At 41.0% G+C, this 19,070-nt stretch overlaps 1 protein-coding gene across 1 annotated transcript in view; it reads right to left on the reverse strand.

Moving 5' to 3' along the window:
- Positions 1 to 7,879: 7,879 nt before the first annotated feature.
- LOC149450830 (sterol O-acyltransferase 2-like) overlaps positions 7,880 to 19,070 on the reverse strand; it is a 70,232-nt gene continuing 59,041 nt past the window's right edge. Inside the window, exons 12-15 of the mRNA XM_089691355.1 lie at positions 12,612 to 12,710; positions 12,382 to 12,517; positions 10,747 to 10,892; positions 7,880 to 8,372 (exon numbers count right to left, since the gene is read on the reverse strand). Of these exons, the coding sequence (XP_089547481.1) occupies positions 8,322 to 8,372; positions 10,747 to 10,892; positions 12,382 to 12,517; positions 12,612 to 12,710 (432 nt within the window). The 3' untranslated portion in view covers positions 7,880 to 8,321. The remainder of the gene's footprint in view (positions 8,373 to 10,746; positions 10,893 to 12,381; positions 12,518 to 12,611; positions 12,711 to 19,070) is intronic.

Genomic DNA, 19,070 nt, shown 5'->3' on the forward strand with positions numbered 1-19,070 from the left:
GGGGACAGCCAGATAGCCCGAGACTCTGTAAGAGCAGTCAGAGCCCTTGTAGGAACCTCTGGTGTCTAACCCTCAAAGTAAAGGCATACCTGAAGTTCTAGACAAAAGGACCTCCTCACAATGTCCAGAGACATCTCCCAAACCAGTTTTCCTGCTACACTGTACAGTGAAAGGGGTCCTTCTCCACTCAGTTTCTATAAGTAGTGTCCTCCAGCTTATTTTTTTCAGGCCCTCAGACAATGCATGCTGAGGCCTAAAGCAGCAGCTCTTTAGTAACACAGGCTGTCTCCCAAAGACAGATGTCCCAGGAGAGAAAGCTAATCAGATCCTCCCAAACAGTTATATTCTCCCCAGGCACACATTCTGGGTGCCCCCACTCCCACTCAGGGTTTGCCTGAGGTCAGATAAGTATTCATAGCCTACTGTATTTCAGGAAGCTTCCTCCAGAGGCAAGCAGGAGCAACCATCTACCAGGCTTAGGGAGACCTGACCAGACCTAGCAAATACATTGCTGCTCAGATGGGTACAGCAGAGCCAAAAACTAAATTTAGCCAGCCTAGTGCAAGAGAGACACCCTTGCCACACCTGCAGAATTCATGAGAAAAAGACACTTTTTGTTCATGTATAGATACCTACAACAGGCAGCAAAAGTGGGGAAAAAGCATACAACATAAACATAAAAAAGAATTACAATACTGCAGGACAAATCAACAGATTCACATTAAAGCTGTCACCCATAGCATCTTTTACTCATGCAGTGAGAAGAAGAAGTTGAGATCAGAGTTGATGTCCACATGCTCAGCTGTGAAGGGGAGAATGGAGGGAATATGGTTATGATGGAGAGCAATCAAGAAACTGGGTCAGGCAGAAACTGTAGCTGTGATGGAAGACACTAATAGTGATGGGGGTCACTGTCGCTATAAATGGAGAATGCGGTCTTATATAAGAGTTTAAAAAAATAGCTAATGTGAGTTGGTATCAGCTGCCTGCATTCCCCAGTACAGCAGAGCTCAGACTGGGAGAGTGATAAGCAGCCCAAGGAGCCTGTCAGGTATGCTACATGTGCCAACAAGGAATATTCTGACAGGAGGAGAGAATAGCATGAAAGAGAGGTGAGCTCATAAGTCCACAGCTTCTTCATTGTACAGTTGCAGGCTGAGCGAGGGAAGAAGACCTGCTGTATTGGTTAACTGCAGCAGAGAAAAGTTGTGTATCAAGGATGGCTGAGCTGTGTAAAAACCTAGAATGAATCCTAAAGTGATTCTAGAGGATTTGTTTTTTTAAAGAGAAATTAACAAACATGTCTATACATACCTGCTCTGTGCAGTGGTTTTGCTTAGAGCAGCCCAGATCCTTTTCTTCTCAGTCTCCTGCTGGTGTTCCTGGCCCCTTCCTCCCCCGCAGCAAGCAGCTTGACCACGGCCCCCGCCCCCTCTCTTCTCATTGGCTCACTGGCTATGATTGACAGCAGTGGGAGCCAATGGCTCCTGCTTCTGTCTCAGCCAATGAGGAAAGGGAGTCAGGGGATAGCTGAGACTCCAGTGCACATCGTTGGATTGAGAGGGGCTTAGGTGAGTATTGGGGGAGGGGGGGCTGTGGAGGATGCTGCACAGAGAATGTTTTTTACCTTCATGTATAAAATGCATGAAAGTAAAAAACCTTGACCCTTTAGAACCACTTTAACTTTTTCTTTGTTATCAAGTCTTCACTTAGGTTCACACTGTAGTGGGTCTGGAGACGTTTGTAAATTGCATGCATTCCCTGATCTGCAAGTAAAATGTGCTGCTCTTTTGCAGAAATGCAGTGATCTATTAGTTCAGAATGGCAACCCCACACATCAGAAAATGTGGCACATTTTCAGGTGTGAGAAACCACACTGTGCCCCAGCACTATGTGGTTGCAAGAAGAAGTGGGTGATCACACTTGAAAATGAAGAAATATCCAAACATTTTATTGATAGTCCTCTTAAAAGACAAACATCACAACTCTACAAGCAGGGAACACAGTTGACGCATTTCATGCAAAGCTGTGCTTAATCATGATAAATGCAGGTTTGCGTGAAATGTGCCAACCATGTTCCCGGTTTGTAGAACGGTCATGTTTGTCTTTTAAGAGAACTATTAATAAAACAGTTTGGATATTTCTATTTTCTCAAGTACGTACATCCATTCATCCTTGCATGGTATCCTGTGGCAGCGAACTGGACTGGCACCCCATTATGTTGAATTGAGTTCATTCATTATTGGATTTACCTTATGTGCTGGGCTTCGCTTGCTTTCTAGCACTATGCGGTTCCATATAGCTGCATTTTTAAAAAGGGTTAGGGACTTTTTCCCTGTTTTTTGCTCAGGTACAGCAGCCTATTCAAAAGAATAGCCTGCTATGCCCAACGTGGCATGCAGGACTGGCTACAGTGTGAACCAATAGTTCCCCTAATTGCTGATGAAGAGGATAAAACATAATCGTTGCTCAGGATATAGCTTGCATTTACTTTGATGGATTAAATCAGTTAAGATTATTAAGGTGTGCTGCTGTGACTCTCCCTTATATGAACAGCAAGGCACCATACATTTCAGGCCTGGTTCCCAAACTACAGGCCAACATTTCTGAAAGTGGTAAGGAGTGAAAGTTAAGTTTTTCTCACATAGTTCAGGAAATCCTGTGTGGTCTGTGATCATGAAGTTGGATCCCTCAATGGCCAATAGAGAAACTAGGATTTTCCTAATCATACATTAAAGGATACAGAAGCACTCTGGGAGGAATGCCAGGGGTTTAGAGAAGAGGAGAGATGGGGAGGATTGCATCCCATTAGCCCTCAGTTGCAAGTATTCTAGGAGTATGGACATCTTCTCTCCTCAGAGAAGCAAAACCTTTTCTTTAGTTTTTGTATAGTTTTTTTTTTCTTCTATCAAGTTTCTTCAGTTTCTCTAGAGCCAGAAGGGGCTTAGTTTGCAGCTTTCCAAATCAGCTAATCTCTGGCATTGCCAGAGATGGATCCCGCTGAAAAGAAGAAGTGGTACTGCCCTGTAATGTGTCTTCAGCACTGAGCTCTGCTGAAGAAGTCCACCTAAAAACTTGTGCGTAAAATGTGACAGCCGTAGAATACCTTACAGGTCCAACACTGGAGTGCACCCATCTGGTGGAATCCTGTTCTTGACTTCTTAGGTAGTGTACCCAACAGAAGGGCTAAAACTAGTGGAAGCAGCATGTTCTTCTAATCTTACCATTCTATCCACAGTGTGCTTGAGTGAGAACCACAGGGCCTGTCAGGACATCAGCTAAAGTGTGTTTGGGCTGTGGCCCATGTGTGCAGGAAGCCTGGCATTGCTTATATTGCTCCTGTTCTTTAGCGAAAGGATCAACTTGCTGGGCTTGGGCTGCAACATTGGTAGCAGGTCAGGCAACGGGTAGGGGAGCTATGTAATATTTGAATTTGGCACTTCAGGTGCCCTCTACCTCAGCTGTACAGGTTCATTGCCAATACTGCTCCTGAGTGAATCCTTTCCCTGAATTCTAAATTCTTATGCATATGTGGACCTCATTGCCTTCCTGCCAAATCCTCTGCCTACGCACCATGTCCACAATGGTATACATTCACTTGGGCTCCTGTCTGTCTTCCCATGACCTAGTTCCCTTATGGGCAGTTCCTCACTTGTATAACTCAAATGGCAGATCAGAAGCTCAAGGGCAGCTGTCATGTGGGCCTTGCCAGCTTACAATCCTTCAACAGTTTCAGGGCGTCTTGCAGTGAACTTCAAAAGGAACCTAAACACTAATAGCCTGAACTACTCTCCCATTGTCACCAAGCCCTTCCACTCCCATCATGCCATTAAGGGACACAAGATGAGGTAATTCACAAACATTAGGACATTCAAAAGCAGTCCAACTGAAGGGTGGGCAACACAGCAAACAAAAACAAAACCTATGAGCACAGCCAGCATTAGCTGATATCTACATGTCCACCTGGTAAAACTCAACAAATGTGTAAACCGAAAATCAGGTGGCTGTTGAGAAAGATGACCATTTCTGAAAATGCAGGGAAGCTCCAACTGATCTTGTGGGGTGTTTTTTGATGGGGAAAGGTGGAACCTAGCCCTTTAGGTACATAGGCTTGCATAATAAGTTGGGGAATCCACGCTACGATAGTGGAACAAGAATCAGGCTGGGGACCTTCAGGAATAACAGTCAGTCTGTATAAAAGAAGTTGTAGCTGAGAGACTCGAACAGCACGTCCCATATCCAGAAAATGGAGAGAAATCTCATTTATCATGGAGCAGGACAGAGAGAAAATAGAACAATGTCCTGGTGAAATAAAGAAACCACCTTAGGAAGAAAACATGGCTTTGACCTCAAGACAACCTTCTTTTCTGGTTAAGACCACCAATTCAGAAACGTGCCTGACAGAGGTGATGGCAATGAGGAAGGCCAGCTTTGAGTGGGAGTAGATAGAGGAATATCCCAGAGAGGTTCAAAGGGCAGTTTCTGAAGAACCGACAAAGCCCAGTAACTTCCTTGACAAAGTTGTACAGGGATTCCCCAAAGAGGCTTATCCTATTAAAAGGGCATACACAACAGATGTTCCTTGCACTGATACATGTAGACTATGTATAGTGTATGTGTAATTTTTATACACACTGTATATATTCCCAAATGTACATACATAGACCAGTGACAAGTTCATTTATACATTAAGGTCCCTTTAACATGGACGTCATCCGCTCAATCACATTTATTTCAAAGAAAAAACTGATTCAGCTCAGATCAGTTTTTAAATCAGTTTTCAGTTCAGTTCAGTTTTGCATCACTTTTTCAACCATTTTTACATCCACCTGCCAGCGTTCTTGACTACCATGACTCATACCTGCTGTCAGTGGAGGATTCCCCACCAAGAGCAGAATGCAAACAAAAGAGCCAACATTACAAAATTTAAAAAAACAAAAAACAGCACGCAGACAAACTCCCCTCCTCAATTCTTACAGGCACTTTGGTTTAGGTATGGATTTTGGTGGGGAACCTTATGCCAAAAAGTCCAAAAACAATGGCATGATGTCCCCCTCAATCCAAATCTGACTCTTCAGGTCTGGTGTGAATTTTTGGGGGACCTCAGACAAAAATTAAAACAAAAACAGCTAGTGTTCCTAAACCCACAACAGTAAAATCAGTCTGTGTAGTAAAATCAGCATATGCAGTAAAGCATACTTAGTATACTCACTGTGAAACCTAAGAGGCTTATCCTTTGCATTGTGTAAAAAGAGTTTTTGATCCTGTCTTCTCTGATCCTCCCCTTCTTCCCCAGTCCCCAATCCACCTGCTGATAGTACAGAACCCTAGGTGTATATGGCTAGAAAGGTTTTTTTTTTCTTTGCAAAGGTGCATGTGATCAGCACAGAACCAACACTGTCCAGAGGGTCAGGGGTTATGCAGGCTCATAACACAGTCACAAGATAATGAAAGCTCCTCCTACAAGCTTTAAGCAGAGCTTAGCTGGATACTGATAGACATCACAAGACTGCTATATAATGCTGATGAGAAAAGGTATGTAGCAGTTTATATTTACTAAAATAATTGTATTTTCACATGCTGTGTACTTTGGGAGACTAGATATAGTGAATGCAGTGACTGGGTTTAGTAACACTTTAAGTTCCCCCAATGCCTACCAGGCAGTTTGGTATGGATCAAGGGGGAACCTAACACCCAGCAGGCCAGGAAAGGGGGGGGGGGGGTGAGCTTGTGCTCCCTCCTGCCACGAATACCAAGCCACATGTCATGTTTATTGGGACAAGGGCATCTTCCCTTTTACTTAGTTTTTATTGAAAAAAGCAAAATAAACATAAAATATGCTAAAAATATTGTACGAAATATTGCTGGTGTAGATGACCATTGTACAAAGTAACATAAGTGCCAAAACACAGAATGCACTACTCGCCGGCAGGGGCTCATGAAACAGGCGAGTTTCAATAAATAATCCACCAGATAGTGAAATTGAACAGAATAACATTAGTCCTAAGGCATTATGGACAGGTAGGAAAACATCACAATGAAGGCCATGGGCATATTAGCAAGTAAAGTTACAGTAGATCACAGATCTGATTGGTAATGTACTATCAATTGGGAGATATAATAACTTGCTTATGGTCACCTGGAGAGAAGTGAAAATAAGGAGAGATATGAGAAGAGAAAATCTCCCCCTCCAAACTAACAAAGGGAGCCTACAATAAGCAACCAAGAAAGAAAAAGGGTGGCATGATAAATAGCATATATAGTCAAAGAAACCAGAAACCACACAGTCCAAGGGCCTCTTCTCCACAGCCTTAGCCAGGTGGTAGTGGGGGTGCGGGGGTGACTTATCAGAATCTGGAAACTCCCTTTAACAAACCCAGATCCTGCCCCCCCACCCTTCCCAAGCAAATGAGTATGGAGTACTTATTCACAAAAAATATCAAGTGTAAATGAACACACATCTCAGTTTCTGACATGTACAAAATGTCTCCTGATACAGATCCATCATTAATCACATTGTCCAGAGATGTAGGTCTATACTGATCATGTAGAATGACTCGAGCAGGATAAAAAAAAAAATGCCTGCCGAACTTCACCGATCCTGTTGCTTGCCAGCTCCGAATGACATTGCCGATTCTCCTGACCGCTAAAGTAAACAAATGGTCAACGACGAATGTCATGAGGGGCAGTGACATCGGGTGACCCCACCCCTTTATTTTAGTGGCGGGAGAAGCGGAGCAGTCATTCGTCCCCACTGCTGAAGTAGACAAAAGGTATGTATCTCCAATGACCCGTCCCCTTATGACACCATTGACTGTATATGACATCACTACGGGTAGGGTTACCCAGTGATGTAACTGGGTGACCCCACCCCTTTGCATACTTTAGCACCGGGAAAAGCAGAGCTGTCATTCAGCCCCATTGCCAAAGTAAACAAAGGAGCATGTCATCAGGTGACCCCCTCAACCCGAAGGGCCTGGTATGGATGAGAGGGTGGAGATCTCATGTCATTCCCCCCCCCCCATGTTTGGCTCTTTTGTTTACACTCTGTTGTCAGTGAAGAATCCTCCCCCACTGACGGCAGGGATGTGTCACGTTTGTTAGGATACCGGCAGATGCCGACTCCTAATGACCAATGCAAAAATGGACTGTTAAATATCTATAAATAGCATATCTCAAGCCAACCCTGTGCCATAAATTAACATTCCTGTACTGGCATACAGGCACCAAAAATCTGGGGCTATTTTGACCTTTCTTAGGCCTTTTTTGTGACTCTCTTTTGCTTATATGAATAATTAAATACCAGAACTGACTAACCATGAAACAGTTCTACATCTGTACTCAAACATTATCATTACAGCAAAGTGACAACTACATCCCTGGCAAGTTTAGTAGAAAAAAAAAGGTGATAATATGCCATTCTCTTTCTCCAAATTGTGGTCTTTCACACTGCAGTTTTCTAATTACCAGATGTTTCTCTGCTGGCAGCACTTCCAATAATGAGGCACTCTCTTTGTGGATATGAGTTTCTTATTTGGTAAAATGGTATCTTCTGCTTGTAACATGTACAACTCTCCAATAACATATACAACCATCTGATGGATAAATAGTTTACACTGCAGGTTATATGGACTGGACAGTCCATATAACCTTCGCTTGAAGGTGCATTGGTTGTGTGCTCAATTCAAACAAAAACAGTGCATACTATTGCTGTTGCTTTATGAGCTGAAGTTATATTTATAATAATGGCATGTCTGCATGTTCAGTAGAAGCGGTTGACATAACTAGGGCACAGTAGAACTTGGATCTGAATGTTTCATATTTTAATAACGGAATAGCATGAATGATCATCAGTTCAACTTTGTGTCTGTAGGTTACTGGTTCATTTTATGCACAGCCTCCTTTCGGACCTAACAATTATAGTACTGATCATGACATACAATAGTTCTAAAGGACAATCATGTACTCCCATCACTTATCCACAAAATTAAAAAACAATTAAGATACAAGTTATGCTACCAGGTGACTTTCTTGCAGATGTTGTGTGTTGTCATATGTATGTGTATGTATGCATTTGATTGCCACTAAGCCTTCAATGATATATGAGGCTTTTTATTTGGTTACTTTTTAATGCATTAGGTAGCGTACCTTGACTGAAAAACATATTGGTTTCGAGAAGTACAAGTGATTGTTCCAATCTTGGAGAGTTTTAGTGAACTGTAGAACAAGGTCCATACATCCGGTCACTGGCAAAATGTTTCCTGTGCATAGGGCATAAATTTACATATTGAAAGTGTCTAGAGATGTATTTAGTTCTTTGATCATAAGTGGCAGGACCATGAGCGAGGTGTCACCAATCCCCAGAATGTTTTCTGCAGGAAGAAAAACCAAGCATAACTTGATTTGTCCAAATTATTTGCATTAAAGTGACAATATCATTATTCTATAAAAAATAACCTATACACATCCACAATTAATGGCCCTGTACCCTATTTTTCATACAATTGTCTGTTCTTCTGCCTCCTTGTAATACCCTCTTGGAACTCCCAAACCTCTTCTCCCCCTTCCCACTTCGGTTTGTTTGGAACAAGCAGTGTGTGTTAGTTGGAGTCATGTACACTGCTCTATGCACACTACAAATCCCACAGTCCATAGTGCCTATACCATCTCAAGAGTGAGCAATAGAGGGTGGCTATGTTCCTACAGACAGTAGAATCATGGAGAACAAACATAGCCACTTTCTAACAGGAAGTTGGATCATGGCACAAAAAAAATGATTTGAAAGAGGGTGGAAAGAAGAAGATAGGTAAATACCTCTGGCAGAACTATTGTGTTCTACCGACAGGGAGCCTTACCTGCTAGCAGATATAGCTGCCAGTAGTATTCACATATGAGAAATTTGACAGGCTGGTTGTATTGAAGTCGATCAATGGATAAACTTCAGTACAACCAGCATTGCCATAGATGGATTGAATCTCGACTTCTCCCTGCTGAAGCGGATGAGATTCAATTAATCTATGGCGGGCTTTAGGCATTCTTGCAAAGTTAATATGTACATCCAGTTTCTTGAACTGTCACTTTGAGTTTTTATTAAAAAACAATTTCTATGAACGGTGTTATACAATGTGTAAAAGGATGTGCATATTAGTACTATATAAATATGAGAAATTCATAATAATCTAATGGACATGAAGCCTATAAGACCAGGTACAGACTTCTTTGTCTGGCCACAGATTAGAGCTGGCCATAAACGGCTATAAATTGGTCCAGTTCCTACTTTCTCAGCCAAAATTTAAAAGAGTGTATGTTGTTGCCAATACGGCTCCATTCAACAAAAGTTTATTGTGCAGTCAATTTTGTTGAGGGATTCTGTTGTAAAATTGTTAACTGAACAACACCTGCATCTAATCAAATGGAAACACCCCTGGGGTATTTTGACAGCCAGCAGCTCCGGCTGTCAGAATACAATAGCCTGGCAGAGAAAATTGTTTGTCCACACATTTAGCATTTAGTGAGGAATCTGTTAAGCTTTGAACTAAAAAAGAGAATTTTGTTCAAAATGTTTCATTTTAAGAATGTTCATTTGACTTTCTATTGTTTAATGGGGTCAAATCGAATTTTCTCATCACTGTGGTCAAAAACATATTCTAAGCAGCAGGATGGAAATTTTTTCTTGAACAAATTTCTAATAGTGTATGTAGTTTTTATTCAATATATCCATTAGGTCCAAAATCAAATGTTAAAAGCAAAACATTTTTAACTACTTTAGAAAGACATTCATCAACTGTTGAATTGTCCAAGAGTTGAAGAGTCCAAGTTTTGCCAAGCCAACTAAGCAGTATGATCTCTCCAGCACAGTACAGCTTTGAAATTGGAAGTGCTTGAACAGATTCAGCTAGAGATCTTTCTGAATTCATCCAATCAAGAAGCCCAACCCTCATTAAAAGAGAAGTATTGCCAAAGTGTTTTGGCCATACTTTTATGCTTAACAGGAGTGCACTTACGTTTGCTCTCCTGGGACCCAGGATCAGTCAGCTGACAGCGCAGAGCCTCTCCAGCTTCTGAATGGATTGCAACTGTATTGTCAGGATCCCCCCAGCTGCCTGATTGACAGTTTGCTCTGGATGCGTGTAGCAGAGAGCTAAAGCCACCTGTTCCCAACTCTTCTCCAGCCCCACACTCCAGTACGGTGAGCTGACAGTCATTGCTCTTTGCTCTAAGCAGACCAAGAACTGAGCGATCAGAGGTCATGCTATTGCTCAGTTCTTGGGATTAGAGTAGGCAGGGGACAGCTGCAGCATCAGAAAAATGCTGCAGCATGGGGATGAGTATGTATACATGTTTTTTAATATATATAATCAGAAATTATACAGAAAACAGTGGTTGATCTAATCTACAACATGTTTTCCAGCTTGATTTGTATTCTTCCTCCCCAACACACGTTTTTATTCACCTCGTTTCACTCTTGAATTTAACAATAAAAACAGTTTGCCTTTTTCCTTTTTAAGACAGATCAGGGTTTTGTGCCTAATACCAAATAACAATATCTGCATATGATCAAACCAGATAATACCAAAAATTAGTTTATATTATAGGGTAAATAACCATCAAGGTTGCAATACCCTGAACTATAATTAGAAATGAATACTGTGAATGATTTATAGCTGCTTTGTTTTATTATCTCACATAATAGATACTATTCTGAAAAACACACAAAATTGCTTAAACGATCAATGGTCAATGTACCTCTGGGAGTGGACAATGGATCTGTGCATACCATTCCAGAGAGTATAGACAAATCTGGATGCCCTGACCAATGAACAGGAAGGTCCATACCATTACATTGAACACTGGACTTTTTCGTTTATCATTGATTGCAAAATTAAACAGGACTAAAAAACACAAGAATATATAGAGAGAGATTAGTTATTCACAGTACACATATTTCTATACATGACATACTGCAAAAGTAAAACATTTCTAGTCTGCTACAATAACCATAGTCTCTATCAAGATTTTTCAACAAAGTGCAGTAACCTATGGTAACTGATCAAAATTTAGAGATCTGAATTTAGTCATCTAAACTCTGGTTACTATGGGCTATTTCCCTTTAGTTTTGCCACTATCACTGAATATGCTTACAAAGTTTTTTTTTTTTTAAAAAGCAAGCTGTAATATTAAAGTACGTAGAAATCGCCTTAGACCAGACTATTTAAAGTGGTTGTAAACCCTTACAGTGCCTTAAAAAGTATTCATACCCCTTGAAATGTTCCACATTTTCTCATGTTACAACCAAAAATGTAAATGTATTTTACTGGGATATTATGTGATAGACCAACAAAAAGTGGCACATAACTGTGAAGTGGAAGGAAACAAAAAATTTGGAAAACCATTTATCATTTTCCTTTCACTTTACAATTATGTGCCTCTTTGTTTTGCTCTATCATATAAAATCCATTTACATTTTTGGTTGTATCATAACAAAATGTGGAAAATTTCACGGGGTATGAATACTTTTTCAAAGCACTGTACATATACTTAGTAAGGGACTATCCTCAGGTGATACACGGTGATGAAACAAATCCTCCTACATACAGTAAGTTGCGCCTGTTTAACTGCGGTCTTCTCTTCTCTACAGCTGTCCAAAGTGCTGAATTTAAAAATTTGTCAGAGTTGACTAAAAAGGGGACAGAGAGCTGAAATTACACTCTGCAGAGCTCAGTAAGGAGAGTTCTGAGAGCTGATTGGAAGGAAGAGACACACCCCTCTCCACACTGCTCACAGGAACAGAGCTGAGGCTGTCAATCTACTGGAGCTCCCTCCCCCTATTTTTCTCTTGGTGTCAGGGAAAACTTGTCAGATGTGATTCATGTCGACAGCAGAGGAATGAGGCAGCAGACAGAAATGACACTTAGTGTTTTTAATTGAGACATGTACACACTATAGAGGGATATGCTCGTTCATATTTCATGTCTGAGGTTTACAACCACTTTAAGTTTCTCTAAACATTCATGGTTTGCATTGGAGAAGAATGGTCCTTCCTTTACATTATGCCAGGAACTTTCCTTACTTTAAGCTGGCTGCAGAGTGAAATATACACAGCCCAAGATATAGAATGCGGAAATCATTAAACAGCTTGCAGCAATGTCCATTTCTGGTCATTTATAGGCATGCACTTGTTCCACCATGTTTGGTGGCTTCTAATAAAACTTACTTCGAGAACAGTCACTGGAACCTTTCAGAAGCACAGGCAGAGGAAGGAACCTGCAGGATTTCCAGAATGCAACATAACCCATACATTAGCCTAAAACCCACATTCCTGCCATTTGACACCAACATTACTAGTAATAAAAGTTAAAGTAAAATGACCTCCATCTGTACCTCCAATTATTGCAAAGAGGCAAAACATAACCGGGTAAAAATAACCAAGTGACACTGTCATGGCATATTCATGCACAGAAGCGGACAGGAGAAACACAGCCAGCAACGCTCCTGACCGAAACTTTCTATTCAGCAGCTGAAAGCAAAACGAAAAAGAAAAATCACTTGTTTCAAAGATGAAACTTATTTTTATACGTTGTCTATTTTTGTTGTCTCTACTAGGCCCTTACCCACAGAAGCTCTTGGTACACATAATAAAAGAGCCAGTCATGGATCACCACATTCCATGTCCGGTAATAGTTTGAGAACGAAGTGGAGTTCCACCAATCCTGTATAAAACAACAATAATAAAAAGTGGTTTAAGACTGGTGAAAAGAAAATACTTGTATTGCCCAATAAATCAGATTCTGTCATTTGTAAAGTACAGGTTAAAGTGAAACAACAAACAACAAAAAAATTCACAGTTAAATTTGATATCGGTTATTCATTTTCCCAAAAATATGTAATTCTGCTCAGCTGTCCTTGTAAGTCACAAACACTTATTCTAATGAAATAGCAGATCAATCTACCATTTCTTAATTCAGCTTAACCTCCCTAGCGGTCTGATTATTTCAGATTTTTGGTGCTGAAAGCGGTACCATTATTTTGCATGGAAATATGTAGTTTTTTTTATTGTAGGCTGTAATTTTTAGGAATAACTCACTGAAATCTGTCCGAACAAGAGTCTATTAAACATCCCGGGTATGATAAAATTCGAAACACAAAATCATAAATTATAATTTAATAAATAATCATAAAAAATAATAATATAATAATACATTTAACTCAATAATATAATCAAACCAAAAACACTGAAATTTGAAATAGAGCGCCAAGTTCGCACATTGCTGAGCAAAGTCGCAAAATCATTTTCAGTGTCTGATGACGAATTTCCCCACGAATCATTATCACTCAATTCTGCAAGTGGTTCTGATTTACTATCGCTGTTCTCTAGCTGATCTAAACCCACTTTTGACCTAAAGGGACACTTTTTGGACGCCATAGACTTTTCTCAGTTTCCAGGCAGAAAGAACAGACAAAATGCAGGCAGGGCACAGGACAAAGCACTAGGGACAAAATGTATGTGAAATGGGTTGAAACAGCAATGTTTTGCTATGAAAAATGTTTTTTGAAAAAAATGACTTTTTTAAATGTTCAAATTTCCCGCTGCCGGCAGCGCCCGTACGTCCCAACATCACAGGGACTGGAACACAGAAGCTGGATGCCAGCATCGGCCGGAAGAGATGGCCGGGGACGCTGCAGGGGACACATCGCGGGAGCGAAGGACAAGGTAAGCTCTGCAGGGAGTCCCTATGCAGCGCCGCATGGTAAGCCCGAGTGTAGCTCGGGGTTACCGCTTTTGGCACTGACATTTTACCCCGAGCTACACTCGGGAATACCGCTATGGAGGTTAAAGTGTTACTAAACCCAGGGCCCTGCATTCACTATATCTGGTCTCCCACAGTACACAGAACATGGAAATGCAATTATTTTAGTAAATACAAGCTGCTAAATTCATTTTCTCATCAGCAGTATATAGAAGTCTTGTGAGTTCTATCAGTGTCCCACTGAGAACTTGCTAAAGCTTCTAGGAGGAGATTTCATTCACCTCTGATTGTCCTATGAGGCTGCATGACACCTGACCCTCTGTCTGGACAGTGCTGATTGGCCTTGTGCCGATCACAAGCACTCTCCCCCCAAAGAAATTCTCTAGCAATATACAAAACTGAGCATGTGCAGAGTGCCTCCTAGGGGTCTGTATTATCAGCAGATGTATTGGGGGCTGTGGAAGAAGGGGAGAATCAGAGAAGACGAGATCAAACAGCCTTTTTACACAGTGCAAAGGATTTACCCCTTATGCTCTACAATGCGTATAACAAGCATGCTTTAATGCATATACAGACTGATTTTACTGTTGTGGGTTTAGTAATACTTTAAGCTGGTCATACACATACAATTTTTTCTGTTTATCTAACAGTTTCCTCCATCACGCTATACAGCATGGATGGGCAGATCTCCTACTGCAGCTATTGTATTTTGGACAGCCAGTCTCATCAAAATACCCAAACAGTGGATGGATCTGATTGGATGCAGATTTGTTTGCTCAAAACTTTTTTGCCCTCCTCCTTCAGTTTTTAGTTGAGGGATGTCAAGCAGGAGGTGGTGTTGTTTGTCGCACTGGGACAGGTGACAGGGTCTGGCTTCATTTTTTATTGTCCGTACACTGAGGCAGTGATCAGGGACACAGGGACACTGTGGCTGGTTGGCTTCTCTCTCCTCTCTGAACAGCAGGACTTGGCTGATAAGCAGAGTGCCTAGGACTACATTTCCCAGAAGAAATAGCGTGTGGGCGGGGTCATATAAAAAGCAAGGCTCGGGAGATGGGTGAGGATTGTGCGGTGGGAGTTTGAAGGAGGTGTGGAGAGAGAAAGAGAAAAATGAGAGAGAAGGGAGAGAGAGAGAGAAGGGAAAGAGAGAGAGGAGGGAGAGAGAGAGAGAGAGGGAGAGAGAGAGAGAGAGGGAGAGAGAGAGAGGGAGGGAGAGAGAGAGAGAGAGAGAGAGAAAAGAGAGAGAGAAGAGAGAGAGAAGAGAGAGAGAAGAGAGAGAGAAGAGAGAGAGAGAGAGACTTACGTCCTGCCCAGCCTGCAATGCTGCCAAGCAGGCCACTCTGACATCAGGAGACAGAGTAGAACGCAAAGTCTGAACCAGATTGTCTCCATCCATTTACTGCATCAAGCTCAATTAGTGATTAGAGCTCTTAAAAGAGAACCTTACACTATTTCTTTACCATCAATCAGGGAATCAGTGTTAAATCTTCTACTTTTTCCTCACTATATTTGATGTGACCACCCTAAGGAACTACCAATGTACCCTTTGACGCAACTCCACATCAACTGGGCCCAAACAGGCGTGCAGAAGACAATTATAGAGCTCTGAAAGGGAACACTACCAATTATAGCTGAGAATTCTCTTTATTTCACATTTAATCCTTGTTATCTGGTTCTGAGGATCCACAGTGAGCTTACCCGTTATTGATAGTCATTCTTGCTCACTGGGCATTTATAGTCCCCTCAGACTGGAGGCAGTAGATTATTTCTGGAAGCAGGCCTGCTAATGGATACTGCTGTTTTATTGTCACTTTTGTTGAATGCTGTCACTTTTGCTCACAGTTGCCATGAGTGATCAGATATGCTGCCAATACCAGTGTTGTTTTGTTATTCTTGGCTCAGTTACCTCCAAATCCAATATAAACTTAATTTTGGTTTACTGTATATTACTCTTTGTGTGAGTCCAATTTACAGGTTTGATTTATCTGGGTCACCAGGGCATGGTAGTGACAGCAGAGGTTGGGATTTCAACAAGAGGTCCAGATTGACAGGGAACCCAAAAATCACTAAGCAACCCTTAAGGGGGTAGTGCTACACAAATATCTAAATACAAGAATCATGTGTATAAGATGGATCTTGATCTTGTGTGTTTCTTTCAGATATTTACAGTATTTCAGCATGAAACAACTCCTGTATCTCCTACTACTTGTAATAAAGACTGGTCACTTCTGCACTTTTTGTGCAGGGTAACTGGTCTTTAGTCAGCACCTTCCTTTAGTTTTCCGCAGACAACCTTTAGTGGGTGGACCCTCTGGGTCCCTCTAACAGCTCTGCTCTCTGCACCAGCTAGAAGATATAAAGCTAACTGAGGATGTCACCACTATTTTCACAAGGTAATAATTGCAAAAGTATTTATTGCACACAAAGGAAATGTATATTCTTTGTGACCAGGAATATGCACCAATCGGTTATAACATTAACATATGTTAGGCAGCAAGTGAACATGGTGTCCCTGAAGTTGTTGTATTGAAAGCAGAAGAAATGGGCAAGTGTAAGGATTTGAGCAACTTTGGCAAGGGCCAGGTTGTAATAGCTAGATGCCTGGGCAAGATCAACTCCAAAATGGTAGTGTATGGGTGTGAATGTGCATATACGCATGTGTGAAGGTACATGTGGGTATGGCTGTGAAGGTATATGCATGTTTGCATGTGAGTATGTAGATGTGTATGCATGTGTGTGGGTATGATTATGAAGGTATATGTGTGTTTGTATGTGAGTAGGTGGGTGTGGTTGTATGCGTGTATGTATGGGTGCATGGGTTTGTGTGGTCCTTTTTGGACCATAGGGTTTCATATATATATTACATAATCTCTCTTTTTACATTTATGACAGTGGGGATGGTGGCCTTCTTTGTTTTTTCCCCATCAGCATCTAGGGTCCACATGACTCCTTGTGGGTTGCTTGTTGGGTATTCTGGTCCGTTTTGGCACTCCATGGTCCAGAGGGAGTGTATGTGGATTTTAAGTAAATAGGAAAATAATTTTGAGAGTTATTGTATTTACAGTTTTGCTATGATGTATAATTTTGTTTTTGTGATGCTTACAGTATACTACATATATCTTATTTTGTTTAGATGATATCCGGCTATGCCCCCTGAAAAAGATCTAGACTTTTTTTGATTGAAACACGTTGGGGCTTTCATCTGGATACTGTATGAGAACTATTTGCAAATTTATGATCAACAATATTTTATAAAAACTGATGTATACTGTACAGGCAATATATCATTCTTGAACCACATATTTCAGGGTATCCAATGTTGATATATATATATATATTTTTTTTAAGATGTTTAATGTTTGATTGCTGCCTTTAAGTTTCAAGGGTCATTGGTAGTGTGTTTTATTTTTAGCTCAGGGATGTGGCAGCGTTATGCTCTTTCAGGGGGATCTTTCTTTTGTTTTTTTTTGTCATAGAAGAGGTACTGTAGTTCAAATTGCAAAAACAGTTAATGCTGGTTCTGATATAAATGTGTTAGAAAACACAGTGCATCGCAGTTTGGGGCCATGTGGTCGCAGACCGGTAGGGGTGCCTATGCTGACCTGTGTCTAGAGCCAAAAGCACCTACAATGGGTAAGTGAGCATTAGAACTGGACCACCGAGCAATGGAAAAAAGTGTCCTGGTGATGAATAAGGGTTCTTTCACACCATGTGGATGGCTGGGTGCATGTTTGTTACTTACCTGGGGGAAGAGATGGCATCAGGATGGGAAGAAGGCAAGACAGTGGAGGTAATGTCTTGTTTTGGTGGGCAATGTTCTGCTAGGAAACCTTGAGTCCTGCCATTGATGTGGATTTTACTTTGGAGTGCATGATCTTACAGCTCAGGGCTGTTTTGGAAGCAAAGGGTGACCTACTCAGCATTAGGTAGATGGTTATAATTTTATGGTGGCTGATCATAATGTTATGGCAGATCAGTGTATGTAAATAACATTTTTTGCACCTGGAGTTTAGCTATAAAATTCTAAAGCAGTAATGTACTACTACCCAACAAGCGCTACATATGTGGAAAAATATCTAAAACATGGGGAAAAAAAAAAAAAAAACACACATCCCCCAAAAAACGGCCACCACCCTGTAATCATAAATGATACTGTACAATATAATTGAAGCAATCTTCCACAAACATAAATTTAGAAAATGTATTCAAGAATATAACATAACCCACATAAGATGGATAGTCTATGGGAGGGTATGCGTCAAGTAATCATTTTTTTAAGAAAAACCATTTGTGACCACTCTACAAATTCTGATGCAAAAAAGAATGAATCGATACTAAGTAATCAAAGATTTCCTAAAAAGGATATACTGTAATTTCTCATATAATCAAGATATCAGGCTCAAAGAGTAACTCCACTTTGGTTGAGAAAAAAGCATTCCCCTCTAGGTGATCTATGTACACTGCAAGAATTTTAACAAACTTTGTTTCAGTTTCCTACCTTTTGTTATTCTGAAGAAATAGGTGTTTGCTTGTATGTGTCTATGTGCAATGTGAAGGAGAATGAGAGTGGTTTTATAATTATCAATCAGCTGCTGCACCTGCAGGGATCTAATAAGGAAAAATTCAGGGTCTGCATCTATTTAGATGTGATTTCCCTTTTGGCAGTATCTCACCAAAAATGACATTTTTGTTGCAGGGGATGTCAAAATTTAGATTTCTGCAAAAATCAGTAATCCAATCACACAAGCAGGAAATTATATTTTCAGGGGGCATTATGTACACTATTTGTATACCACTGGGTGGCCAGATTGTCAAAAATACATCACTGCATGACTTGAGGTGCAATTGTAAATGTTGTATTTTTTTTGGTTAATTTTTTTCCCATGAAAAGTGGAGTTACCATTTAAAGCTCCATGCTTGCTATTTCAGCCCCCCCTCCCCCTGTCATTCAGTATAAATATATTTTCCTAAATTTGGGATATATCCAGTGTCCTGGACAACTGGGAGATTTTGAAATGATTCACTCAAAAATAATTCTTCTATTAGATTTCTCCTAGACACCTGTAACTGTAAGAAATTTGTACTAGGAGATGTGGGGTTTAAGAACATTACACCAATAAAATGAAAACGAATTGTGGTCATCACTTTGTGCAGTGATGTCAACCTCCTAGCCAGGGGCGGACTGACAACTCATGGGGCCCCCGGGCAATAGGGGATCATGGGGCCCCTGTGTCCTTGCCCAAACTCAAAAAAGCCTATGAAAAAGGTACCAGGGGCATCTCATGGGGCCCCCTACGGACCCCGGGCCCTCGGGCAGAGCCC

Source organism: Staurois parvus, unplaced genomic scaffold (assembly GCF_062004578.1).
Source record: "Staurois parvus isolate SC_StPar_1 unplaced genomic scaffold, SC_StPar_1.0 ptg000562l, whole genome shotgun sequence".
In the NCBI taxonomy this organism is placed as follows: Eukaryota; Metazoa; Chordata; class Amphibia; order Anura; family Ranidae; genus Staurois; species Staurois parvus.